At 43.0% G+C, this 27,720-nt stretch overlaps 1 protein-coding gene across 2 annotated transcripts in view; it reads right to left on the reverse strand.

Moving 5' to 3' along the window:
- Positions 1 to 27,338, reverse strand: part of USP34 (ubiquitin specific peptidase 34) — a 133,917-nt gene extending 106,579 nt beyond the window's left edge. For both annotated transcript variants that reach the window (XM_075863007.1, XM_075863006.1), the window contains exons 1-3: positions 26,942 to 27,338; positions 11,031 to 11,118; positions 9,824 to 10,250 (exon numbers count right to left, since the gene is read on the reverse strand). In XM_075863007.1, the coding sequence (XP_075719122.1) occupies positions 9,824 to 10,250; positions 11,031 to 11,118; positions 26,942 to 26,984 (558 nt within the window). In that variant the 5' untranslated portion in view covers positions 26,985 to 27,338. The remainder of the gene's footprint in view (positions 1 to 9,823; positions 10,251 to 11,030; positions 11,119 to 26,941) is intronic.
- Between the last annotated feature and the right edge of the window lie 382 nt (positions 27,339 to 27,720).

The raw sequence follows: 27,720 nt of genomic DNA on the forward strand, positions 1-27,720 counted from the left end.
ACCCCATAAACCCTGTACGCAGGAAGGAAAGGGGACCATACGCAGGGATGACAGCGGGCCATACGCAGGGACCCCTATCATCCCTGTATATACCAGCCCGCCATCCTCCCTGCATATAACCCCCATTATCCTTGTATATAACCACCATCATCCGTGTATATACCATTTGAGCAGGCACTATCTGCTCGCCATGGTGCGTTAGCATTGAGACTAAACAAGAAGTAATTTGGCATTAAGGACCCAGTGGACCAATAGGATGCCTGAAAAACCGCTATATCCCAGAAGTGCAGCGGAACCTGAAAATATGCGCCGAGGCACAAAGAACGGAAGGATCAGAGGTATCTCCTACATTTGTCGCTGAAACGGGGTTAGGCGAGTATCTATTTTTGTTAGGAACTATCAAGGCTGTATGGGGGAAATATACTGCTTGGGGTCAGCAATAGGGACATTATACTGTGTGGGGGGCAGTGTCAGGGGGTATATTATATACAGTAGTATACAGCAGGCTTGGGGGATCTATATTAAATAGAGTGGCATGCAAATAGGGAGCTTGGCATGCAAAAATGGTGTTGACTAAAGATGGTTTAATCGTAATCGAGGTTACATGTTCAATTAATCGGGATTTTGATTTAGGTCATAATCGCCCAGCCCCACAGAATCCTCATCAATAATCGTAGATCCCTAGACCTAATGCAAACTAATATTGATATTTTTTTTGTGGAACCATCTGGAAACTATCCTTAATGGCAACAGTCAGTGGGTGAAAACTTATTTTCTGGCTGACAGAAATCTTTTCCATCCATCAGAAATATATTAGACATTCTACTCTAGTGAAAATTGCTGTCACTATGACTGTAACCGGTATCGCTAGAGAAGCAGTCAGCTTATTCTATGCTAAAGACCTAATACGAACAGGATAGGGACAGTGTAAAATGTATAAACTATACTGTTATGGTGTGTGGTGCAGGTGCTACGGTGCCACTTATTTGACGCTACGATTGAAACGCCGGTAAATGTCCGGGTCATGAAGTGAATAAATGGCAATAAGGAGGGCTTAAATGAGCTACTGCTCATCTTCTAACTCCTGTTCTGAAGCAAAATAATTAAATAAAAATCCCACAATGTGAGAAACAGAAAGAAGGTATCCCTTACCACTCCCACCTGGAGTCCTCTACGGCTATACAAGGACAGGAGGAGGAGGATTACAGCTACTCCTCCTCTCCCCGCACGCTGCCATCATGTCACCCCTGTTCTCCTCAACATGGGCTGAAGTGAGAGATATGCAGCTCCCAGTTCAACTTGCTCCAGCTCAGGTTTTGGGCTAGATCGCATCTCTAACCACCATCTAGTCTAAGCTAGACCCTTTAGTAGCAGGGGCTGAAATCAGAGATGCAAGTATACGCAGCTTCCACTCTAACCTGCCCTAGCACAGGCTAGGACATTGGCTAATCTTGTTTTAAAGCCAAGATGCTTGCACTAGCTGCAATCTAACCTGATCAAAGAGCCTTTATCAGCAGGGGAGTATCAGATACATCCCTGGCTACTTAAGTGCATCCCTGAAAAGACATATGAAATGCGTCCTTGATAGAGAAAGGGTTAAAATAGTTATCCCAACGATGTTTTATAACCAATTGATAGGATAGGTTGGGAAACAATGATTGGGGGGGGGGCAGACTTGGGGATCCCACGGATCTAGAGAAGGAGGTTTTAGACCTTGTGGTTGAGGAAACCCAGGCAGCAAGAGGGTACTCAGAGTTTAAAGGAACAGTGTCATCACAAATTATTTTTTTATATGTTAAAGATGTTAGTGCTTTATTAAAAACGTTTATATTCATTTGTGTGTTTGTGTTTTACTTTTCCTTATTTTTACACTTTTTCTTCCCTATGGGGGCTGCCATTTTTTGTTCCATTTCTGTATGTGTCGATTAACGACACATACAGACATGGAATACGGCAGCAACACTCCCATAGGGACTGCGAACGGCTCCCGTCCCATTGACTTCAGTGTACGGCGTCTGTGTGGGAACTGCGCATGCGCCGCTCCCACACAGTCCAATTTGAAATTGGCGCCGTCCGGCGCCATTTTCCTGTGGACCGGAAGTCGCGGCCGGACAGTAATATTACTACTTCCGGTCGCGGCTTCCGGATTTGTGCACTTGGACCAGCGGCAGCAAACGGAGCGGACGGGCCGGAGGGAGCCGCGGCGGCAGGAGCAGGTAAGAGATTCCAATGTATGTTCGTGTTTGTGTGTGTTTACTACTGTATGTAAACCTACTACACTGTGTGTTAGCTCAAAAAATGGCGACACACAGTGTAGGAGGTTACACCGTTCAAACCCCTCGTTTATCCCGGCACTAGCCAGGATAAAGGAGGGGGGGATGCTGAGAGCTCACTAGAGCGAGGGCTTTTAACCCAATGTTGCAATGCTGCAATTTTGGGAATAGCTCCATCTAGTGACCAGAAATGGGTAATATTATAAATTAGAATTAATTTATAATATTTCCTGACTAGTGAAAAAAATAAAAAAAATTTGAACAATGTTTAATCACCCACACACTACATGTTTAATTTTTTTAAAAAAAAACATGTTTTTCTGGCAACACATTGCCTTTAAATGAGGAGATAGGGAACAGTTTAAAGTTCATTGAAACAAACAGCGAGTTCCGTAATAAAACTCACAATGGTGTTCATCACCCTTTAACTTTGAACTGGATGGACTTACTGTTTGTTCTTACTAGTACTGTCTATTCTCCTGCAATGTTGCTTCAGAGAAAGGCAAAAAACCCTGTGAGGCAGAAGCCAAAATTCATTCCCGACGCCAACTCTGGCAATCAGAATAAATCCCTGGATTAACCACCAATCTGCAGAAATCTAGTGCCCATACCTTGTAATATTATACAAGATAGACCATGACAACTTCTAGCAGAGTTACATAATCTCTCTGCTTTTACAGTAAAGAATCCTCTTCTATGTTGTGGCACAGAAACCGTCTTTCCTCTAGACTAGGTGGATGTCCCCTTTATCATAGTAATAAATAGATCATAAGAGAGCTCTGTATTGACCTTTGACAATTTTAAACATAGGTATTAGGTCACCTCAGCCAACTTTTTTTCTAAACTGAACCCCAATTTTGATAGTCTGTGTACTGTAGTCCACCCATATCATTTATTACTTTGGTTGTCCGCCATTTATCTATTGTGTCTTTATTGTACATTGGTGCCCAAAACTGCACACAATATTCCACGTAAGGTCTGACTAGCGATTTATAAAGAGGTTCTTGTCATCTGTATCTATGCCCCTTTTTATGAATCCCACAAACTTATTCGCCTTGGCAGCAGCTGCCTGACACTGGTTGCTATGGTGAAATTTACTGTCAACTAATATTCTATGTCTTTTTTTCCATTTATTAACCCCTTAAGGACGCAGCCTAGTTTGGGCCTTAAGGCTCAGAGCCCATTTTTGAAATCTGACATATTTCACTTTATGTGGTAATAACGTCGGAATGCTTAAACCTATGCAAGCGATTCCGAGATTGTTTTCTCGTGACACTTTGGGCTTCATGTTCGTGGTAAAATTTGGTCGATATATTCAGTCTTTATTTGAGAAAAATTGCAAAATTTAGAGAAAATTTAGAAAAAATAGCATTTTTCAGAATTTAAATGCATCTGCTTGAAAAACAGACGGTTATACCACCCAAAATAGTTACTAGTTCACATTTCCCATATGTCTACTTTAGATTGGCATCGTTTTTTGAACATTATTTTATTTTTCTTGGACGTTACAAGGCTTAGAACATAAACAGCAATTTCTCATATTTTTAAGAAAATTTCAAAAGCCTTTTTTTTAAGGTACCTGTTCAGTTCTGAAGTGGCTTTGATGGGCCTATGTATTAGAAACCCCCATAAAGCACCCCATATTAAAAACTAGACCCCTCAAAGTATTCAAAACAGCATTTAGAAAGTTTTTTAACCCTTCAGGAATTTCACAGGAATTAAAGCAAAGTGGAGGTGAAATTTGCAAATTTCGTTTTTATTTCTGAATTTCAATTTTATTCTATTTTTTTTCTGTAACAAAGAAGGTTTTACCAGAGAAACACAACTAAATATGTATTGTCCAGATTCTTCAGTTTTTAGAAATGTCCCACATGTGGCTCTAGTGCGCTCGTGGAATAAAACACAAGCCCCAGAAGCAAAGAAGCACCTAGTGCATTTTGGTGCCTCTTTTTTATTAGAATATATTTTAGGCAGCATGCCAGGTTTGGAGAGGTGTTGAGGTGCCAAAACAGTAGGAATCCCCCAAAACTGACCCCATTTTGGAAACTGCACCCCTCAAGGAATTAATTTATGGTTATTGTTACCATTTTGACCCCGTAGTTTTTTCACAGCGCGTATTTGAATTGGGCTGTGAAATTAAAAGAATGACAATTTTTCCAATAAGATGTCATTTTTGATCAGAATTTCTTATTTTCACAAGGAATAAAATACCCCAATTTGTTGCCCAATTTGTCCTGAGTGCGGCAATACCCCATTTGTGGTGATAAACTGCCGTTTGGGCCCATGGGAGGCCTCAGAAGGAAAGGAGCGCTATGTGTTCTTTGGAGCCCAGATTTTGCTGGATTGATTTTCGGGTGCCATGTCGCATTTGCAGAGCCCCAAAGGTATCAAAGCAATGGAAACCCACCAGAAGTCACCCCATTTTGGAAACTACACCCCTCAAAGAATTTATTTATGGGTGTTGTGACCATTTAGACCCCACAGTTTTTTCACAGAATTTATTTGAATTGGACTGTGAATTAAAAAAAAAATTATTTTTTCCAATAAGAGGTAGTTTTGGCTCAAAATTTCTTATTTTCACAAGGAATAAAATACCGCATTTTGTTGCCCAATTTGTCCTGAGTGTGGCAATACCCTATTTGTGGTGATAAACTGCCGTTTGGGCCCATGGGAGGGCTCAGAAGGAAAGGACCACCATGTGGCCTACTGGGAATTTTCTGGTGCTAAGTCGTGTGTGCAGAAGCCCCTGAGGTATCAGTACAGTTGAAACCCCCGAGAAGTGACCCCGTTTTAAAAACGACACCCCTTAAGGAATTCATCTAGAGGTGTAGTGAGCATTTTGACCCCACAGGTATTGTGTAAAAGATAATGCGCAGCAGATGGTGCAGAGTGAGATTTGCAATTTTCTATATATATGCCATGCAGTGTCCGATATATTGTGCCCAGCATGTGCCACCGGAGATATACACCCCATAAACTGTAATGTTGGCTCTCCCGGGTACGGCAATACCCTACATGTGGCTGTTATCAGCTGCCTGGGCACACAGCAGGGCTCAGAGGGGAAAGATGAGGAGGGGTAAGCTGTGCGAAGTGGATCAGAGCGAGTAAAACTGGGGTAAATTAAAAATAAAGGGATGGATGATAAATTTGAAAACACACTTTCATACAGAGCTCTGGTTTTTCGGGACACGCGTCACATTGATATATTGTGTCCTTCCTGATCCCCCTCTTATAGCAGACTCTGCACCTCTTTTGACTTTTTCCCTTCTTGCCAGTTTGGGGAACTTCTCCTAAAAAGTGTTGCCCTGGTACGATGCCTGTGGCCCCGCTTCCAGAAGTACTGTAAGGCTTCAGGACTTGATCTGACAAGTCCACCCTTCCCATGTACCTATTGTAGTCCAGGATGCAGTCTAGTTTGGGGGTCCCTGTACTGGTACCTCGTACAGGTACATGGGTACTGGTGTGGCATCTCCCTGGTCTTGTACTTGACACACAATATGTTGCTGCTAGATTGTGCCCTGCTCTCACCCCTTCTGAGCGTTTGCCCTGCAGAGTCTTAGGGAGGCCTCTCAGATTTCTTCTAGCAGTGCCGCATGCCGCAGGACTTCTGGAAGCGAGGCAGTTGAAGAGTGGGACGCTGGTATAAAAATTATCCAGGTAGAGGTGGTAACCCTGGTCCAGCAGTGGGTGCACCAAATCCCACACAATTTTTGTATTAACTCCCAGTAAGGGGGGGCATTCTGGGGGCTGAGAACTGGTGTCCTTCCCTTCATATATCCTAAATTTGTAGGTATACCCTGATGCACTCTCGCACAGCTTATACATCTTCACGCCATACCTTGCCCTCTTACGCGGCAGGTACTCGCGGAATTGAAGCCTCCCTTTCAAATGTACCAGGGATTCATCTATAGAAATACACTTCTCGGGGGTGAATGCTGGGAAAACCGGGCACTGAAACGGTCTAATAGGGGTCTCCGTTTATACAAACGGTCAAAACTGGGGTCATCTCGGGGTGGGCACGGCTCATTATCAGTATAATGCAAGAAGCGAAGTATTGCCTCATTTTTATTTTATTTTTTAGTTTCCAGCTCAGTTCTGAAGTTGCTTTGAGGGGCCCATATATTAGACACCCTTATCAAACACCCCATTTCAGAAACTAGACCCCTCAAAGTATTCACAACAGCATTTAAAAAGTTTATTAACCCTTTAGGCGTTTCACAGGAATTTAGAGCAAAGTAGAGGTGACATTTAATTAATTTAATTTAATTTATTAGGCACCATGTCCGGTTTGAAGAGGTCTTGTGGTGCTAAAACAGTGGAAACCGCCCAAAAGTGACCCCTTTTTGGAAACTAGACCCCTTGAGGAATCCATTGTAGTTTTCTTGGGGTGCATGCGGCTTTTTGATCAGTTTTTATTCTATTTTTAAGTGGCGTGGTGACTAAAAAAACAGCAATTTTACTATTGTTTTTTATTCAATTTTTTTTACAGCGTTCACCGTGCGCTATAAATGACATATTCACTTTATTCTGCGGGGCGATACGATTACGGCGATACCAGATGTTTATAGGTTTTTTTTATGTCTTATGGCGTTTGCACAATAAAATACATTTTGTAAAATATAATTTATTTTTTGTGTTACCTTATTCTAAGAGCCATAACTGTTTTATTTTTCCATCAGGAAAGCCGTGCGAGGACTTATTTTTTGCGTAACGAACTGTAGTTTCGATCAGTACCATTTTTAGGTACATGCGACTTTTTGATCTCTTTTTATTCCATTTTTTGGGAGGTGAAGTGACCAAACAATTGTGATTGTGGTACGGTTTATTATTATTTTCTCTTACGGCGTTCACCGCGCGGGATAAATAACGACATCGTTTTGTAGTTCAGGACGTTACGGACGCGGCGATACCAATTATGTATAGTTTATTTGTTTATTTATATATTTTTATTAATAATAAAGAACTGATAAGGGAAAAAGGGGGACTTTTACTTTTAAATCTTTTATTTTCTTATTTTTACACAACTTTTTTTTACTTTTTCACACTTTTTTTACTTTGTCCCACTAGGGGACATGAGAGCAGGAGGCTCTGATCGCTATTCTAATACACTGCACTACATGCGTAGTGCAGTGTATTAGAGCTGTCAGCTGTTCGCTGACAGCAAGCATAGTGGGTCCTGATTTTGTCGGGACCCACTAGGCTTCCGTCGATGGCGTAGCCAGAGTCCATTGTTAGGATTCTGGTTGCCATAGTAGCCATCACGGCCCGCTATCGTGTAGCAGGCCGGCGATGGCAGCTTAACCCCTAAGAAGCCGCGATCGCTATTGAACGCGGCTTCTAAGGGGTTAATCGGCGGGGACCACCGCGATCGGTCCCTGCACACTAAGCTGTGATAGCCTGCTGTCGGAAACAGCAGGTATCACAGCTCAGACACGCGCCGGGGAAAGATGGCGCCGTGTTTACTCAGGTCAGTAATAGTACTGACCTGAGCGCGAACGTTCTACTTAGCAGGACGTACTATTACTGACCTGAGCGCGAAGGGGTTAAGTAATACTGGCATGCATTTTCCCTTCCCATGTGTATAACCTTACATCCTCATTGCCACATCTCTGCCCAGGCCCCCAACTTATTCAGATCTATTTGTAACATAAAACTGACCTGGTTTGTGTTCATCACTTTATACAGTTCAATATCTGCAAAAATGTATTTTACTGAGAAATCCCTCCACAAGGTCATTAATAAATAAATTAATTAATTAATTAAAAGAGAATAAAGATAAATACTGGACCCTGTTTTATCCCACTAGTAATGGTGACCCAATCGGAGCATGAACCGTAAATAGCCACCGTCTATTTTTTATCACTAAACCAGTTACTTACCCAATTAAAAATGTTTCCCCCCCCCCAGTCCCAGCATTCTCATTTTATGTACTAACCTTTTGTGGTACATGTTGAAATCCGTTGATACATTGCCACAATCATACAATGAATACTGCTATTGTAAATTTTTGAATCATTGCCAGATGGCTGGGTTTACACAGCGGATCTGGTAGAGATTCCGCATTAAAGATGGCACGATACATACGAATGGGATTTTAGAAATTATAATCACATATTTTGGAAATTTTAGGGGGATGTATTGATAATATTCAAACACGCTGCATGACCAGTCGGGGTTTCAACCATTTCAATTGAAATTAGAAATCTGCATGCAAAAGCGCATGGGTCAGTGAGACTAGGATTGGAGCGCATCAGTAACGCAAACCACTAAAAGAGATTGTCCATTAATACAAAATTGGGTCTGCTTTCTTTCTAGAAACAGGGGCAGTACTGTACATAGGCTGTGTCTGGTATTGCAGTTTAGTTCCATTCTCTTTAAATGGAGATGAGGCTGGACTATCCACAGCTCATGAATATCGAGGACTGCATAGCGCGACCTATGTAGTCCTCAATATTCATGAGCTGCAGCTAGCCCCACCCTACCGCCGCTGATTAAGGTTGGGTTTCCACAGTGCAAATTCGCTGCAGATTTTGCATGCGTTTACGTCAAAACCAGGAACGGAACCTAAACAGAATATACAAAGAAAGGCCTTATAGGTCTGCTCTCCTACATCCATTTCTGGTTTTGGCTTACAAAATGCAAGCAAAATCTGCTCTGTGGGAACCCAACCTTACAGCTTTCTCCCTCTGCACAGTATGGGAAGAAAGCTGTCAATCATCGGCTGGAGAGCGAGGGGAGCGCAGATCATTAACACGGGCTGCAAGAGAGAGTGAATTTTATTTTTTTTAAAACTGCTGATCATTGAAAAGTAATAAAGCAATAGAATCGGGGTCTCTGTCACTACTATAGGTTACCCTCAGATAGGGCTGCATAAACCTGGTGACAAATTCCCTATAAGGGCCCTTTCACACCAGTGTTCCTTTCCGCTGAGGTTGACTGCGCTATTGATTCCGTCAAAACTACGGTACCCTGTCAAAACGGTGACGAACGGAAACCATTAGCTAGGTTTCCATCACCATTGAGTACAATGATGAAGGAAACGGTAGCTAAGGTTTCAGTTTGCCTTTCCGTTGAGTTAACCCAACGGAAACCTCCGACGGAACCCCTCAACGGAAAGGAATGCTGATGTGAACACAGCCTTAGCGCTAGTAAGCTTAATCCCTACATGTTAGAAAGGTGACTTGACAATCAGCAGAACACAAAGTGCCCCTACTGCTAGGACCCCCAGCGATCTGCTGTAATCTGTTTCTAAATCTTGCAGTAAGTATCCAATTTCTTCACACAGTTTCCATTCAAAGCTATCGAATTGTCTATGTAATGCAGGACAGTACAGGTCCTCCAGAGTGGAAGACGCTCTTTGTAACTGTTCTACACTCCGGTCAAGAGAGGAGGATCCTGAACAGAGGACCCCCCTATATTAACTCACATATTCCCTAATGGTGTAAATGAAAAGGGGTTTCTAAACCAAACTCCTTTTGCTTCACTGAATGCCAGTAAGAGATCCAAAACAAGCAGTACAAAACATTAAATGTAAGAATCATGAAACATACCTCTATTGTGGGATGAGTGTTATGCTTGTAAGCGGTATAGAGCGGAAATTGGATCTGAAAGATTTTTGCCACACACAATAACAGTTTTTCTTTTTCGTCAGTACTCCATAAACTAAACGGGTCAGTGTTTTTCAAAGAATCCTCTTCTGTCAGGTTACAAGTCCTTGCTGCTTCTAACGGTTTCTCAGGGGCTTTACATGTTTCCGATGTCCCCTCCTCCTCCTCCTGAGGCTCCTTCTCCACATTCAGCAGCTCCTCGGATGGGTTCGCCTCATCCTGCCAGTTTGTATCAGCGCTAGTAGTGCAAATTTTCAAAAGCTGGTCCCGCAGGGCTTGGACTTGGCTAATCACTAAGTTAATAAGGGCACATACCACTTGGTTGAAGATCTCCAAATGTTTATACTCCTTAAAGCAGCACAGACACTGTCTGAAAAAGGAAAGGGAACATAAAAAATAAAAATGTGTGCATTCATCAGAACATGATCATAATGCACACTACTTTATACAATGCACCCCCAGACTAAGGCATTAGCACCGAAACGCGCATTGCGGGGGACTTCGCTGTGTTTTCTCTCCTGCATCCATTATGGTTATTGCTCTATCCCCTTGATATGCAATTGCTCTCCTCCGTTTATATTGACCCAATACATGTTCAAATACTATACATCACTTGTGCTTATATAAAATGTTTTTTGCACTTATATAATGGTCACTTTACTTTAGTCTATATAAACCTTTTGGAAAGTGCGTCATTGGCACAATTTTGTACTCTTGTTTATGTGCGAGATACACAGCGTATTGTCCTTTTTATCTGTTGGTTCATGGATTCCTCATTTTATCTATTGTCTTTTATTATGTAATTCAATAAAGGTTTTTTCTACTTTTTGCATACTCTCGTCTTTATAGCATCTGTCTCTTATAGGTTATATTTATCTGTGATGCTTTCTGGGTTTACACCCTAGGATTAGCCCATATAGATTACACACATTGATTATTTAATCACACGTTTGGGCTATTAGATCCATGCTGTATTTTTTCGTTAGGTAATTTTTACAATATATGGTTGTAAAAAATGTAAAGAGGGTTTCTGCTTTAAACTTTAAATAATCATTATATAAAGAAAAGTGAGAACATTAGTTACTAACATATTTGAAAGCTAAAGAGATCAAACAAAATAAAGAATAAACGGGAAAAAGACACGGCTTACCTTTGTGTCCAGGAATTAATATAGGCAAATATCTTGAGAGCATGTTCTTTTCTGAGGTGTAACTCATCACTGCCATCAGAGTCTGATACTAAAAAAAAAAAAAGGAAAAAATATTAGTGTTACAATGATGAAGTATAAAAACTAGTGCAAGGCTAAATAGTGAAGCAATTGCTCATTTATTTGTGTGTATATACAGCACCAACATACACCACAGAACTGTACAGAGATTTTCACCATTCACATCTGTCACTGTCACCAATGGGTCCCACAATCTAATTCCCCTTTCTCACACACACACCCCAATTTCATAGGATGCTAAATTTACCTATTATGTTTTTATAGTGTGGGAGTAAAACGCAGTACCCAGAGGAAACTGGCACAAACATGGGGAGAACTATCTGCGTTCAGATGTCACCCTTGGTTGGATTCAAACATAGGACCTCAGCGCTGTAAGACATCAACCCGACCACTGAGCCACCATGCTACCCACAAACTATAGGGTCACTGCTTTTATTCTTAAATGCCATAGGAAAAAGTTAGATCTTAAATAGGTTTGGTTACTACGGGCATTACTTTTCATCTGATATTCTGAGGACATTCTTAAAAACTGACAGCAGGCAACATCCTGCGCTGAAGACCTGATTCAATAGTATTCTAGTTTGACCGGTGGGGGTCCGGGGGCTTAGACCCTCCACCATCACTGAAACGAAGATGCCGAAGAGCACGATTGTGATGGGCGCTCCTGTTCAGCCTGAAAACTGCTTACATAGAACGTGTATGAGCCCATATTCAGCCTAACGAGGAGCGCCGATCAGAGCCAGAGGTGTAGAGTGTTTATCGGAGCGCTTCTGCCTCTTAGTTTTAGCGATGGTGGGGATCTCCGCTCCTGCACCCCCACCGATCAAGACTGTCGCTTTTACATATCAAAAGTTTTCTGAAAGTACTGTTACTCTTTAGGTTAAGGTAGGCCTGGACAAATCTTTGTCAGGTTTGAGAGCAAGCAGTGCAATACTGTAAAGAGAGGTTGGTACTGCAAACAGGGTTGTGCAAGTCTGGTCTTACCGATCACTTGTTTTTTCCCCTCTAGTAGTCAAAATAGAGCTTCACTTGGTAGTTACAACAGTGCCCCTAATCTAGTGGTAAAAATAGTGTCCCACATTCACCCCTGACTTCCCCAGTCGTGACAGATATCTCCACTACTTCGGCAGTAGTCACAACAGTCCATTCACTCTTCCCCAGTGGTCAAAGCAGACCCCCCCCCCCCCCCACTTCCCCAGTAGTCACAGGAGCCACCCTTTTCCAAGCCACTAGCCAAAGCAGCTCTCCATTCCCCAGTCAGTAACCACAGCAGCCCCCCACCTTCCCCTGTAAACATTGACAGCAAACCTTCGCCAGTCAACCCTTCCAGTAGTCACGGAGAGCCTTCCCCAGTAGACAAGCAAGCCAAAGATAGTTCCCACACCTCCCATTTTAGCAGTCTAAGAAAGCCAGTGCCAATCCCAGTAGTCACACAGATTTCCACAGTCCTGCCCCACCTTATACAGCAGCCAATTGCAGGCTACTCTATATAGCTTCCTGTATCAGTCTGCTAAAAAAAAAAAAAAGGACCGAAACTGGAGGAGCAAGCTGCGCTGTGGTTGTATGACAGTCGCTATGTACGCTCTCTACCATGCAGAAACGGTCTGTGATAGCTTCTACAGGGAGAGACCTCTTTAGGATGTCAGAGCCAACATTAAGCTACATGCATTTCGCACCAGGTGCAAACACTGGTTAGAGAAAAACCAGATTGACAGGGTGGTGTTTTTAGTTCCGATGGCGACTAGGTTTTACGAAGGCATTCTGTGCGCCATATGGCACGGTATTAGGGAGATATTATGGCGTATGATGGAAGGTAGCAAAAAAATAAAAAAAAAATATTAAAAATAAGAATTTGTTGGATTCATACAATAGTGACCCATAGACAAATTCAAGTTGTACAAAGAGATAATATGGTCAAGAGCCCCAAAAAAAAACATCTAGTCAAACGAGGAAAAAAAAATCAGGAAAGCAAAATCAGTGATTCGGTCTACTGTACATTCACAAGCATACGTCTAGAATATAACAGTAGTGTTTGGCCAAACCATTAGTATCAGATAAATTTACTCTGGAATTTCAAAAGAAGTTGCCAAACAAAACTGCATGTCTGACAAACCAAACTTGAATCATAGTTTACGTACTAATACTACTATCTATAAAAAGAAAGAAAACGACTTCTCTAAGCATTGGTGATAACAGCTGTGTGTGGTCACTCATTTGCCCGGCATCAGTCACTAATTAGTAGCCCATTGAAATGAATGGCCCACAAGGTAATACATGGAAAAATTAAGTCCATTAGAAAAATAACCGCTTATTGCGCTAGCTTTCTGCTATGGAGAACCCCTCTGCTTTCCGTATGCCACTGTAACAGAATCTACTTGGCATTTTACACCTTCTTGCGAGCTGCAGTTTAAAGCATAGAGGACAGAGCAGCTGTCAGCCTCCGATGAGACATTTCGGACAAATACACAATGCAGATAAACTAGAGTCACCGATCATAGTTTTACCCTAATCGAGCAGAACTAAAAAACAGCAACCACAGGTAAACATTACCAAGTGGCCCACATCTGGACATCCACTTAAGCCTCGCACCACCCAAAACATGAAACGAAGAGGCGTGTGGCTAAAGATTCAACTCTACAGGAACATTTATTGAACCAAAGCTCCATCTTTACCTTGTCTCAAACACAAAATCACCATTTGCTAAAGAGAGGCACGTGAAGCTCCATTAACATGCCACGAGACAAGGGCCAGTGAGTGATTCCCACCATACAACGGTTTCCTACTGATTTATGAGGTTGTTTGCAGCTGCCACTGTGCGCTCCCATGAAGGATGAAGAGGATATAACAGGGGTGTGTCTATAATGTGTCAACCACCGTCAGGAGTCAGTCCTACTGTCATTTTACCTTTCTTTTCATCCAGAATGTGGTTTTGACTGTCTTAGTTGATCTACTAATGAATATAAAACATGTTTACCTTCTTTTATAAAAAGGAGGATGTTTTAGTAAATACCTGTATTCCTCATATAATTACAATTCTTGAGCATCTTTTTCTAGAACCCTGAATCATCCCGTGCCTCCATTAATCCTTTTAGAAATTCATAAATAAATTGACAAGTGGGTGTTACCATTCCCCTTGTCAAAGGGGCGTGTCCTAGAGTGAGACTATGAGCACTGATTGGACAGCGTCAGATTGTGAGGGACACACCCCCAGTTATCAATTTATTCATAGATATGTAAATATGTAGGAGGGATTAACAAAGCAACGGTACAAAGTGGAGCTCTATGAAAAGGTGCTCCAGTCATTCATTTATGATGAATACAAGCACTCACTAAAACAGACATGTCAGGAGAGATGACAGGTCCTCTATAAAATACAACGGTGTTGGATATTGCTGTGCATGCCCTACAGACTGATAAGTCATATTCACTTCTCATTTAGGATTGATAGAGGGCAGTCAAAAGGTGGCCATAACCATTAGGCTGGATTCCCAAAAAGTGTAAATTCGGCAGCATTTACAGTAGCAGCACAGTGGATGAGATTTTTCAAATCTCAGGTCCACACTGCAAAAATAAATTGCAGAAAAGTCATGAAGAAAGTGTTCTGTGGTGCGACTTTCAAATCCACAGCATGTCAATTTATGCTGCATATTCTGTGCGGCGTTGTTACGTGTTTGGCACATAGACTATATTCCAAACTCTATAAAACTAAATTCTGCACTAAAAAAAAAAAGCAAAAAAAAAAAAACACAAGTTAAATTGTGTTGCGATTTGTACAACGATTCCACAGCGAAAACAAAGTAAAATGTCCTGCAGGTGCACAAAGTTTTATGTAATCAATGCGTGACACTAAGGGCCTGTTCACATCAGCGTTCGCTTTCCTTTCCGGGGTTCCGTCTGAGGTTTCCGTCGGGTGAACCCCGCAACGGAAAGTGAAAGTGAAACCACAGCTTCCATTTCAGTGACCATTGATATCAATGGTGACGGAAACATCGCTAATGGTTTCCGTTCGTCACCATTCCGGCAGGTTTCCGGTTTTCCAACTGAATCAATAGAGGAGTCGAATGCGGAAACCGGCCGGAATGGTGACGAACGGAAACCATTAGCGATGTTTCCGTCACCATTGATATCAATGGTGACTGAAACGGAAGCTGTGGTTTCACTTTCACTTTCCGTTGCGGGGTTCACCCGACGGAACTCCGGAACGGAAAGCGAATGCTGATGTGAACAGGCCCTAAATCCGCTGTGGAAAATCAGCAGCCTATCCTGCCTGTGTGAACATACCCTTACGCAGAATTTGTTACAAAAACTTCTGCAACTGAAATTCAGTTCCATTCATCTGAATGGGGTTCCTTTCTGCAGCAAGTACATGGATTTCTGCAAGTTCCATTCAGATGAATAACCGATTTTCAGTCGCAGAATATTTCTGAAACAAAATCTGTCGCGTGTGAATCCACCCTCAGGCCACATGCACATGATGCATATCACGAGCGGCTAACAGTGTCAGCAAACTTATCTTATCTACACATTGCAGAATTTTTCCGCACGTAAATTGACCTGCGGTGCAGATTTTAAACTCTGCAGCATGTCAATGTATCTTGCGTTTCCATCTCAGAATTCTTTTTGACAAGCTTGTAAAAAAACAAAAACAAAAAAAAACACATGCATTAAAATGTAAAATCTACATCTAAAATTGCATTATAAAAACGTATTAAGTTTGTACTATACCTGCTGAATTACCTGCGTTTATGATGCAGATTTTCCGCATCAAATTCCACAACGTGTACATGTACCAGTCACACCATACAACTGCTGCAGAAACAACTACATTCAACACCTGTCGTATTTGTTATGTTTAGACGTTCATTTTATCCCACTTCCCTATCCCCATCACCCCCCCACCCCCAATTACAAATCTGCAAATATGTACAAACCCTTTTGGAAGTGTAAAGTTAGAGTTTGACTATATGTAAACATTAACTTTTTAAGTCTTCGTTGGTCTTCATTATCATTACTGCTGACTGTTCATTCTCCTCACCCTGTTTCAAGGTTAACCTTGATCACGAAGTTTTAGTGTGGCCTTCAAGAGTAAACATTTACCCAGTGTGCCCACTCACGTGCCAGATAAGGATCCTTTCATTAATCCATACAAATCATTTTCATGCTGACAACATACTCACCCACTCCTGTAACACGTGACACAGGAACATGCCAAGTAATGTAGGTCCTGCTGTCCCCCCATGGAAGAAAAATCCCAGTACAACAGACTTCATATTAAAAAACAAAAAAAGGCACCTGACACGAAGACAGAAAACCGTAGATAAGTACATCCCCGATGCCAACTCAAGGGCCAAAACAATCATATGTGGCGGCCCAGACAGCACTTCAGTCCACACATCACATCTTCCTATGTACATAACATTTCTTTACCAGTCATGGAGGAGAAAATGTATCCTATTATATGAACCTGCACAGTAGAGGAAACGGAGTGCAGAAGGGTAGAAGGTCGCCAATGTTGTAGACCCATGACCAGCACTTGAGGCCATTTAATGCCCACAATATGTGCCCATTAGGTCTTTAATACGTGGGCATTGTGGAATGTTACACGCTGCAGACTATGTCAGCACTCTTTCAATAAAGAGTTTTAACGGTAGGCATCTGAAAGACTAACAGCGTACCATTAGGGCATGTTCACACGCAAAACGGCTGTAAAATACGGAGCTGTTTTCAAGGGAAAACAGCCTCTGATTTACAGCCGTTTTGTATGGATCAGGCGTTTTGATGCGTTTTTTTGCGGCCGTTTTTCTATTGAGAATGAAAATCAGCTCCAAAAACGGCTCAAGAAGTGACAAGCACATCTTTTTTTCTGTGCCATTTTTACAAACGACGTGTAAAAAAACGCCCTGAGTAAACGAAACGCAGTTTTTCCCATTGAAATCAATGTGCAGATGTTTGGAGGCGCTCAGCCTCCGTATTTCTAGCAGTTGTTCTGGGCAGTTTCACGCCCCCAAAAACGGCTGAAAATAGGCCGTGTGAACACACCCTTAAAGCGTACTTCCACTTTCAGTCAAAAACGATTATAAGGAAGGAGTGTGAACTACAAGCGTTTTTTCTAAATACCTGGCATTTTGCTTTTAGAAGCAGCACGGACTGTGTAAAGTCCGTGCTGTTGGCCGCTCATAATCATGCAGTTAGAGATAGAGCATCTGCTCGTCTCTATGGCGCCAGTATTCAGAAAGACCATTAGCGCTATAAATTCCTAGAGCACAGACTTCGCAGGCTTTCAGGAAGGGGATGCAGTGGGGGCCACACGTTTAAAGTGCATCTGTCAGCTGAATTTGGTGACATAGGTATGGACAGCATATCACAAGGACAGGTCCATCTTCCTATTAGCCAAAATGACACAAAAAATATATATATTGTACCCGTTAGCTAGGGCTGGGTGAAAATATTTTGTTAAAAAAAAATGTAAAAGATTATGGGCAAGTCACGATTTAATTATTATTTTTTTTTTAAGAAAGATTTCAGTGAGTTGGCGCCGTATTTTGTGGATAAGTGATAATTGTCGATTCAGAAAATACCCTTTCAATACCGCTATATTGATTATCCACAAATTGCGTAAATTACTTTATTGAACCCAATATTTTTACATAAATGTAGCATAATAAACGTTTATGGACTTCTATCCCCTATAGAAACTGATCGTGTTGGTATATGGCCTGATAGCTATGAATTTGATGAATAAAAAAGGTGGATGATCGAAACCTTTTTACTTTGCATAGAGATTAGCCTATAAACTACCACTTCAATAGTGTGTGAGAGTCGATGTGTCAAGCCATAATTAGGCAAAATCATATTGATTTAATGGTTCTGTTCAGGGACAGAATCGTTAGGCCCCTAAATGGCAAATTAATCAAATCAATTCAATTATTCGCCCAGCCCAACATTTAGGTAGTAGGAGAAATCCAATACAATAGTTACGAAAACGGTGTATTCATGAGAAGAACGCTCCTCCACCTCTCCCAGCAGTGATTGATGGCTGGCTGCAGTATATCTGCACACACAGCAGCCTGTCAATCACGGTGAGGCGGGCGGGAGGAGCGCTACCTTAATTAATACACCGGGCTCATTACTATTAACTAACCGGTACAATATTTTTTTTCACGCTGATTTGGCAAATACAAGTATGGACCAGTCCCTTTAATAGGATGCCCTCAACTAGTTTAAATTCTATGATCAGCACAATTTTAAAGAGGATCTATCACCTGCCAAAAAAAAACCTGCAGCTGACATCTTAGCTAAATTGCCGGCGCCCCACCGATTCTGCGTTTTGGTTTGGTTTGATTTTTTAAGCTCCCACTGTTCCGGAGAAATCGATGACGTTAGTTTTGGTGCCTATATGCAAATTAGGTCTTTGACTGTCAAGTGGATGGTTACCACTGCGCATTAGCCAAGGGGTAACTGCCCACTTCACAGTCAAAGGCCTCATTTGAATATGGGGAACCAAAACTAACAGCACCGATATCTCAGGAACGGCGGATGCCAGATGAGGAGAAAAAAAAACTGAATCTGTGAGGTGCTGCCAATCTGACTGAGATGTCACCGCAGTATTTAAACTCCAAATATATCATTTTTTACTGCAATCAGGGCTGAGGAGTCGGAGTCGTGGTCAGTTTTGGATGTAGTTAGTCAGAGTAGAAATTAACCAACTTTGGCTTTCAAATAAAAATATAAACTATTCTATATTAATATTGTATTATTTCATTAAATGCATAGCATTACTGTCACAGGCATTTAGAAAAGTTTGGAAATGTTAATTATTAATATGTTTTATGAAGATAAAGCCCCTATTTATGAAATCTAGGATGTTCTAGGGCGATATAGAAGATCAATCATCAGTTCTCCATTGTTTAGGTGTACCGGCCTTGACTTCATCGGAGCACTGAGCATGTAAAAGATGCCGTTGGACTCATCTCAAGACTCTTCTCTGGTAATTTACATACAACGTACACTGTATTATAACTTCTTCTTGCCAAGAAAACCAAAAGGGGACAGTTTTGAGAGGGGAATGTTTAAGACCCTACACCATAGCAGTATAACATGCTGGTGGTTTAGTGGCAGGTTCCCTTTAAGGCTGTATAGAATATACATTGATTTTTTAATTTTTATTTTATTCCCATTCAGATTTGTACCCGATTTCGAGGACACACTGTTCTCCCTTCTTACAACATTAGCAATTACACAGCAAGCAGACCACCAGGCTTATTATACAGAGTCAGAGCTGGAATCGGAGTGTGATGAAATAAAGTAGACGGAGTTGGAAGTTCGGCCTACCGACTGCAAATTGACAGAAATTATCTACCATGAGGTCAGGTAGGGTAGACAAATATTTTTCAAGTAGCAAATTTCAAGCCGCATCAGCTATCGGTCTCCTGACACCTCTTTAGACCTGCTTATGTGTTGGGTCTGCTTTATTAGAGGTTTCCTTTCAGTTCCACCATTTGGTTCATTATATAAACTGCTCTGTGTGAACCTGGCCTTCGTGTTCACTTACAAATAACCAGTTTAATATGTTTAGTGAGGAGCCTAACCAACTAGACATGCCATACACGTATCGTTCATGAGAGGATCCGGAATTCCTTGCACAGAAACATCAGTGTTAGGTCCCATACACACGACCGTAGATTCCGTCCGTAATTACGGTCCGCAATTAAAGAACCCATTCATTTCTATTGACCACAGACGCCTTCCCGTATATATTTGCGGGAATGTGTCCGGGCTGTAGAAAGCCTCCGCAAAAGATAGGAAATGTCTTATCTTTTGCTCTTTACGGACTGTGCTCCCATGCTTTATAAGGATGCGGATGGCTGTCCGCAGCTGCAAGCCATGGCCGTAGTTGCTGACCGTGATTACGGGCACAACCTTGTGCAAGAGGCCTTAGGCCCAGTTCACACTAAGTTTTTTGGCACTGATTTTGAAGATGAAACCCCCAAAAAAAAGTGCCATGTCCTTTCTTGCCGCAGTTTCGCCTCTGACCCACCATTGAAATCAATGGGAGATAATTTTTGCCCGTGGTCGTCAATGGCCGCGGGTGAATTAACGCTCTGAAAGCCACAGCAAAACAGTGCAGGTGGGTCAAAATCTGCCTCAAAATTGCAGATTTTTTTCTGCCTGCAAAATACTCAGTGTGAACTAGGCCTTAAACTTCCTTATATGTGTAGAACTTTTCTACATATGGTAAGATTGTTGCCATTTGCGGAGCTAGTTTTCTTCATCATGGTCGGGAATCACACGCGTCAGCGGGAACACAGAGAAGCAGAACAGGGTCTAGAGGGCCCCGTTCTAGTGATAAGTGTGGGTCCAAGAGGTGGGACCCGCATCTATCTGCCATTTATGACATATCCTGTGGATATGCCATAAATTTCCCTGATTGGAAAACCCATAAATCCATCTCATGTACTGTATTTTGTAATCTCTTCATATTCCAAAAGGTGGACCGCAACACAAATGCTACCTCCCTGTAGAACTAAGTCTTCCTTTACTCATTTGAATAATACATTGTGTATTACTTTAGGTTTCATATCAGTTTCCCTTAGTCTCTAAGGAAAATACCAAACATATTCCGCTGTTCATATGACAATATACATCTGAAAACACCTGTGGTTTTCAAGAACCACAAATTCTTTGGCCCATCTGAATGAGTGGCAGGGAGGGTCACATGACTGTAATATGGCCGCACAACCGGGGACCAGATGTTGCGGCCATATGGAACTTTAAAAGATATGCGCTGTCAGACTTTTTGAACTCATGGATATCATAGAAGAAGTTAATTAAGAAGATAATATTACATATCGTGGTTAATTCTGCCATAAACTGTTAGGGTATCAGGGACTTTTAGGTCCGAAATTACAGACTGTTTTCAGGAGAAAACAGCTGCGTCGTTTCAGACGTAATTGCTCCTCCTCGCATTTTGCGAGGCGTCATTGACGGCCGTATATTTGAGCTGTTCTTCATTGAATTCAATGAAAAACGGCTCAAATTACGTCCAAAGAAACGTCCTGCACTTCTTTGCCGAGGCAGTCATTACAGGTCGTCGGCACCGTACGTCGGCAAACCCATTCAAATAAATGGGCAGATGTTTGCCGACGTATTGGAGCCCTATTTTCAGGCGTAAATCGAGGCTTAAAACCCCTCGTTTACATATACATCATATGGGTCACATGTGCCTCTAGAGGAGAGAACACAGTCCAATACACCACAACCAAAACAAACAGCAAATTGGAGCGTTACGGTGCGGAATACGGGTCCGTATAGAGCACAGCATTGCAAACTTATTTCACACATTTATGTGCCTGAGTTCTCAGCAACAGTTTCCGTATACAGCTAGCTAAGGCCCTGTTCAAATTACGCTTATACTCTTCTCAGAGCGTATATGCTTGAATATGAAAAACAAACAAAAGTGTTAAAAAAAAATTACAAATCCTCAGCCTATCTATTGACTCAAAGCATGACATGAACAGAGCCTTAAAGGGGATTTCCCACAAGGGACGTTTATGACATATCCACAGAATATGTCATAAATGTCAGATCGTTGCGGGTCCCACCTCTGGGACCCGCACCTAACTCTGGAACGGGGGCCCCTAAACCCCGTTCTAGCTTTGTCTGCTATCGTTCACTCCCGGCCACTTCCTGACTTTATGGTCGGGAGTTATGAAAACAGTGTAGCACTCCGAGCTACGCTGTTTCCGTAACTCCCATAGTAGTGAATAGTAGTTACGGAAGCAGCATAGCATGCGAGAATGAATGAATGAATGAATGAATGAACTACCATTCAGTTCTATGGGGCTTACAAAAACAGCAAGCTACGCTGTTTTCACCTTCATGGTCAGAAATCAGCGGACACACACGGAGGTAGAACGGGGTTTAGGAGGCCAGAGGTGGGACCCGCATCTATCTGACATTTATGACCTATCCTGTGGATAGGTCATAAAAGTCCCTCGATGGAAAACCCCTTTAAGGCAGTATATTAAACCAGCCTGCTACCTGTGCCAAATAGCATAAATCTATAACGCTGTATTTATAAGGAGAGCTCTTCCCCCACATCCATCAGAGTTGAGTGACTGCAACATACCCCAATGTTTAGGATATGACGTCTGTCGCTCCCACTGGCAGAGTTCCTGGCACAGTGCACAGTATCCTGAGGAGGCAGAGCAGGTTGTGCCAGAGCCCGGTCATAAACATTGGCTGCAGGGGAGAGCCAGGAATACAGGTGCAGAGTCCCGTGCGGCCACAACGGACAGGGAAGATGGCACTGCTGGGGATGTAGAGACCAGTCCTGGGCGCAGTACAGACGAGCAGAGAAGGCAGGAACTGGCCTCAGTGTGTAGAGGAGAGGCTACCCTCGGGGACGATCCAGTGACAATTGTCCATATAGGGACACTTGCCACGGATTGCATACATTTGCATCCGTCACCAAAAGACTACAATGATCTATGCTAAGGAGACTCAGTAGGATGAATACTAGTCAACTTTTTTGTTGTTGCATCATACGGACATACCGGCTAGATCGCAGCCAGACGTCAAGAGCTTTTCCGACATACACACAAAACAGACATCAGAAACGTAATGTGAACAGGGCCGTACTAGTGTGTCCCTATAGACACAAGCGTATAACACGGATCCCGAGTACAGACGCCATTTATACCACTGTATTAAAATATGGCAGTATACAAGGACTGTTATTTATGTAAATGTCCAAACAAAAAAAAAAATATGTTGGATGCCATATAGATCAGGTCTGTCCGATATACAGCACCCCACATGTAACTATATGGTGCACAATACAATTCCATATTAACAAAGAATTCCGTAAAATAAAAGTTGAAGATTATTTGTAAAAATAAGCTACAATAAGAACTAATATTTGCATAGAGGCAATCACCCAATACATGAATGTCCACCAGTACAAGAGAGCATGCATTCATTGCTATAAACACTACCCACCCCGCAAGTCGGAACTCTTCGCATTTCTATTGATCTATCGCATTGTAAACTTTTATTACATGGCTGCGGGATTATACCAAAAACACATTTCTATTCTGCATATTCTCAAACATTTCCATATAAAGCTCCTTCTCATAGAGCAAGGATTCACAGAAAATCAGAATCTGATAAGGAGAAATGAAGAACAAAACCCATAGATCAATACTGCACAATTATTTACTTTCTCATATATATACCAGGATTATGACATTACATAAGGTCAGGGTCCAACAAGCAAAAAAAATCAAATCCAAAAAAATGAAGCTTAAAGAGGCTCTGTCACCAGATTTTGCAACCCCTATCTGCTATTGCAGCAGATCGGCGCTGCAATGTAGATTACAGTAACTTTTTTATTTTTAAAAAACGAGCATTTTTGGCCAAGTTATGACCATTTTTGTAGTTATGCAAATGAGGCTTGCAAAAGTCTAAGTGGGCGTGTTTAAAGTAAAAGTCCAAGTGGGCGTGTATTATGTGCGTACATCGGGGCGTTTTTACTACTTTTACTAGATGGGCGCTCTGACGAGAAGTATCATCCACTTCTCTTCACAACGCCCAGCTTCTGGCAGTGCAGACACAGAGCGTGTTCTCGAGAGATCACGGTGTGACGTCACTCACAGGTCCTGCATCGTGTCGGACGAGCGAAGGACACATCGGCACCAGAGGCTACAGTTGATTCTGCCGCAGCATCGGCATTTGCAGGTAAGTCGATGTAGCTACTTACCTGCAAACGCTGATGCTGCTGCAGAATCAACTGTAGCCTCTGGTGCCGATGTGGCCGACACGATGCAGGACCTGGGGCAGGAAGTGAGTGACGTCACAGCATGATCTCTCGAGAACACGCTCTGTGTCTGCACTGCCAGAAGCTGGCCGTTCTGAAGAGAAGTGGATGATACTTCTCGTCAGAACGCCCAGCTAGTAAAAGTAGTAAACACGCCCCGATGTACGCACATAATACACGCCCACTTGGACTTTTACTTTAAACACGCCCACTTGGACTTTTGCAAGCCTCATTTGCATAAATACAAAAATGGTCATAACTTGGCCAAAAATGCTAGTTTTTTAAAAATAAAAAAGTTACTGTAATCTACATTGCAGCGCCGATCTGCTGCAATAGCAGATAGGGGTTGCAAAATCTGGTGACAGAGCCTCTTTAAGAGGATATTCCAGTTCCATAAAATTGATGGCCCATAATACGAGCGCTGCTTCCACTTCATTCCTCATCCGCTCGTACTGTGAATCATCTATACACTAGTAGCGGCGGTTCACAGTATTACAGCCTTCTACCATTCACTTCAATAGGAGAAGACTAATGGAAGAAGGCTGTAATATTGTGAACGACCGCTACAAGTGTGTTGGTGATTCACAGTGTGAGCAGTAAAGGAAATGAAGGGGAAGTAGAGCCCGTACGAGTGCTGCGACCCCTTTAAAACAGCCGATCAGCGAGGGTGCCAGGAGTCAGGCCCCGACCAATCACATATTGATGGCCTATCCGGAGGATAGGCCATTAAAGGAGTTGTCCACTTCCTGAAATCTGATGACCTAGACACCGGATAGGTCATCAGTATATGATCGGTGCGTGTTTGACATCCGGACCCTGCACCGATTCGCAACTTCGACTGCCTCCCTGCACCAGATGTTTGGAACGGGATGCAGTAGTTGGAGCTGAAGCAAATGGCTCCGACCACTGCGTAGCGGCCGTTCGGCAGAACAGGACTGCAGCTCGGCCGCTATTCTTTAACTGGAGCCATCTGCTTTGGTCAACATCGTCCAGCATCCGGAGTGGCGGATCGGTGTGGGGTCTGGGTGTCAGACACCCACCGATCATATACTGATGACCTATCCAGTGGATAGTTCATCAGTTGTCAGGAAGTGGAAACCCCCTTTAATTTTATGGGACTAGAAATCCCCTTTACAACACTTCAATCTAAAATCTACATTTTCCAGTTATCCTCTTCTGCCAAGCTAAGACATATCCTATTAAGCCATTGCTTAGTTTTATTGTTTCTGGGCATGCTGGGTGACAACCAATATCGTCTCCATATTCTTCTATGCAGGTATGCATGTAACTACTACGACAAATCCAAGAGACAACATAGTTTACCAGGGGACGGTGAGAAGCCTGTTAATCCTTTTTTAAACAACCAGGACTTTCAGCAAATCTGCATCTGACTGCCTGAAACCAGATCACAGTCAATGCTGCCACTAAACTGACACAGGCCTGAAATCCAATGATCCATAACAACCCAGACACAAACCATATCCCACCCAAACCTTTTCAGGATATACAGGAAATATCCAGAAAGAGTCGCCCCAGCGAGTGTCAGTCTGACCGGTCACCTGTAGCACAAGCAACATTTCATTAAATGACAGGTATGAGCCCCATCGGATAACGTGACGAATGCCACAAAGTGAGGCTGCAACAGAAAGCGCGGACGAAGATGTACCAGATCACTGTACCAGTAAACCAAGTGATGGAGCCTGCCCTATGGTCATACATGCTGGAGATGGACTATTAAGGGGTGCTGCGCCTGAAGTTCCGCTAAAAGGGTTTTCCCAGCACAATCTTATGACCTATCAATTGGATCGGTCACATTAAGAGGTGGCTTCCGACCGCGGGGCTTCCGCTGAGCCCAAGAACAGGCCAGTTTTAGTTAAAGTCCTAGATTTTCTTTCTTACCCGCTTTATATAACTGGGCAGAGACCACACATATTCGCACCCTATTCGCAAAATTATCGGGGGCTTGCCTTTTGAAGGATTTGCCGACATACATGTTTGCTGTCACATTGCACAGCACGTATATTGATCTCTAGGTAAGGAAGCCATCGTAGCGTTACACGTTATGCCCACAAAACACTGATATTAGCGGCTTCACTAGAATGGGTGAGACCGACTGAAAACACAGACAAGAATAAGTTCTATAATTTCCGTAAAGGACGAAGGTATCCGCAAAAAAAAAAAACTATTAAAATAAGAATACATGTTATAGACGTATCAGAAGATAGGAGAGCCCCTAGCCCAAGGCTGCCATCTTCTCACATGTCGGGGGGAGAACTAGGAGGTGGAAACACGGTCACTGCGGGACAAGGACTGCAAATTAACCGTGATGTGTGAACGCAGCCTTATAAGGGCACAGGGCCAATGGGCTCGTAATTAACAGTGACCTTATGGGTAATTCCTCTTTGCAGCAATTCAACGATGAGCCGTTTTTTCTGTTCCTATAGGCCTGGTTTGTTGTAAAGATATTTTCTATCACACATGGCGGGGGACAGGACCTGGGATTTCCTACTAAACTAAGGGGTTCAGACTCAGACTTCTAGATTACAAAGTTCCCATTAATTTACAGATGATAAAAAGGGTTGCGTGCCCCGCTATCCAGATCTGCAGCGAGAGCATCAGCCAGGGCATTGTAAGGTCGCCGAGGGCCCTGCTTATTACCTTATGCCTCATATAGGAGAACCCCCTGTCTATGTAATATAAGATTATAATATAATACAGAGACCGGTAATGCCAATCAGGCAGTGATCCTGCCATAGACATCTATGTTATATCATGCCCAGTGGTGGAGCTGTCATGGTGGGTGCTGCCTGCGGATGAGCTGGGAGATGCCCGCAGATCCGGATCACTACATGCCCCCATGACAGATGACAGCAGGCCAGCCCCACTGCACAGCCCGAGGCCTGCGGCTTCCTAGGCCCTGGGTGACTTCTACATTAAATGATGGTTCTTTCCCATGACGAGTGAAGAGCAGAGGCCTTCGCTTCCAGCCCGTGTCCCTCCCCCGGCCGCCACTTACTCTCATTTAACACCTCCACCAGGTCTGCGCAGATTTCACACATCGTTCATGAAAGAGCCGCGTCCCGAGCATGGATCTAGCGCTGCCTGCGGCCCCGTCAGCCGGTGTATGCGGCGCCGCTTCTGGCTGCAAGGCCCCGGACGAGTAGGATTTAGGACCGCGCTGTGACTGGATGGTTACGTGGAGGATACAGGAAGAGGGGGAGAAGTGAAATGAATAACAAGGAGTTTATTTCCCCCAAATGTGACCGAGGCGGCGACAAGCGAAGTCACTCACTGCCTCACCGAACCATCATCACCACAGCCGCCGCCATTTTGGTTGGGGATGCTCAGTTCAGCTCGGCTGTTTCCGGAAGTCATTCGGTCGTTCGGCTTCGTGATCCCTCCCAGTAGCCGAGATGTCAAGTCACATGACCGAGCTGACAGGGGAGGAGTCTAGTGTCGCTCGGGGAAAGTGTTGTCCTACACCATGAGGCCTGCAGCCTGTGACCAGCCAGTTGTCCGAAACTACAACTTCCAGCGTGTCCTGACAGGTGGCTCCCGAGGCATGCTGGGAGCTGTTTTGCTGAAGCCACCATTTGCCACTACGTTATGGTTGTATCTTGGCATCAACTGGGAGTTAGCCTCTGTCCCTCAGAATATTGTTTCGTTTTTGCCCCCTCCATTCTACGTTTATATTTGTACATTGATGTGTCTTAATTTCTGAACATACTCAACACCTGGTTGTTACTTGAGGATTTGACTGGAAAACACTGGTATAAGGTATTGGTACAGATCGAA

This window comes from Rhinoderma darwinii, chromosome 4 (genome assembly GCF_050947455.1).
Source record: "Rhinoderma darwinii isolate aRhiDar2 chromosome 4, aRhiDar2.hap1, whole genome shotgun sequence".
NCBI classification, from domain to species: Eukaryota; Metazoa; Chordata; class Amphibia; order Anura; family Rhinodermatidae; genus Rhinoderma; species Rhinoderma darwinii.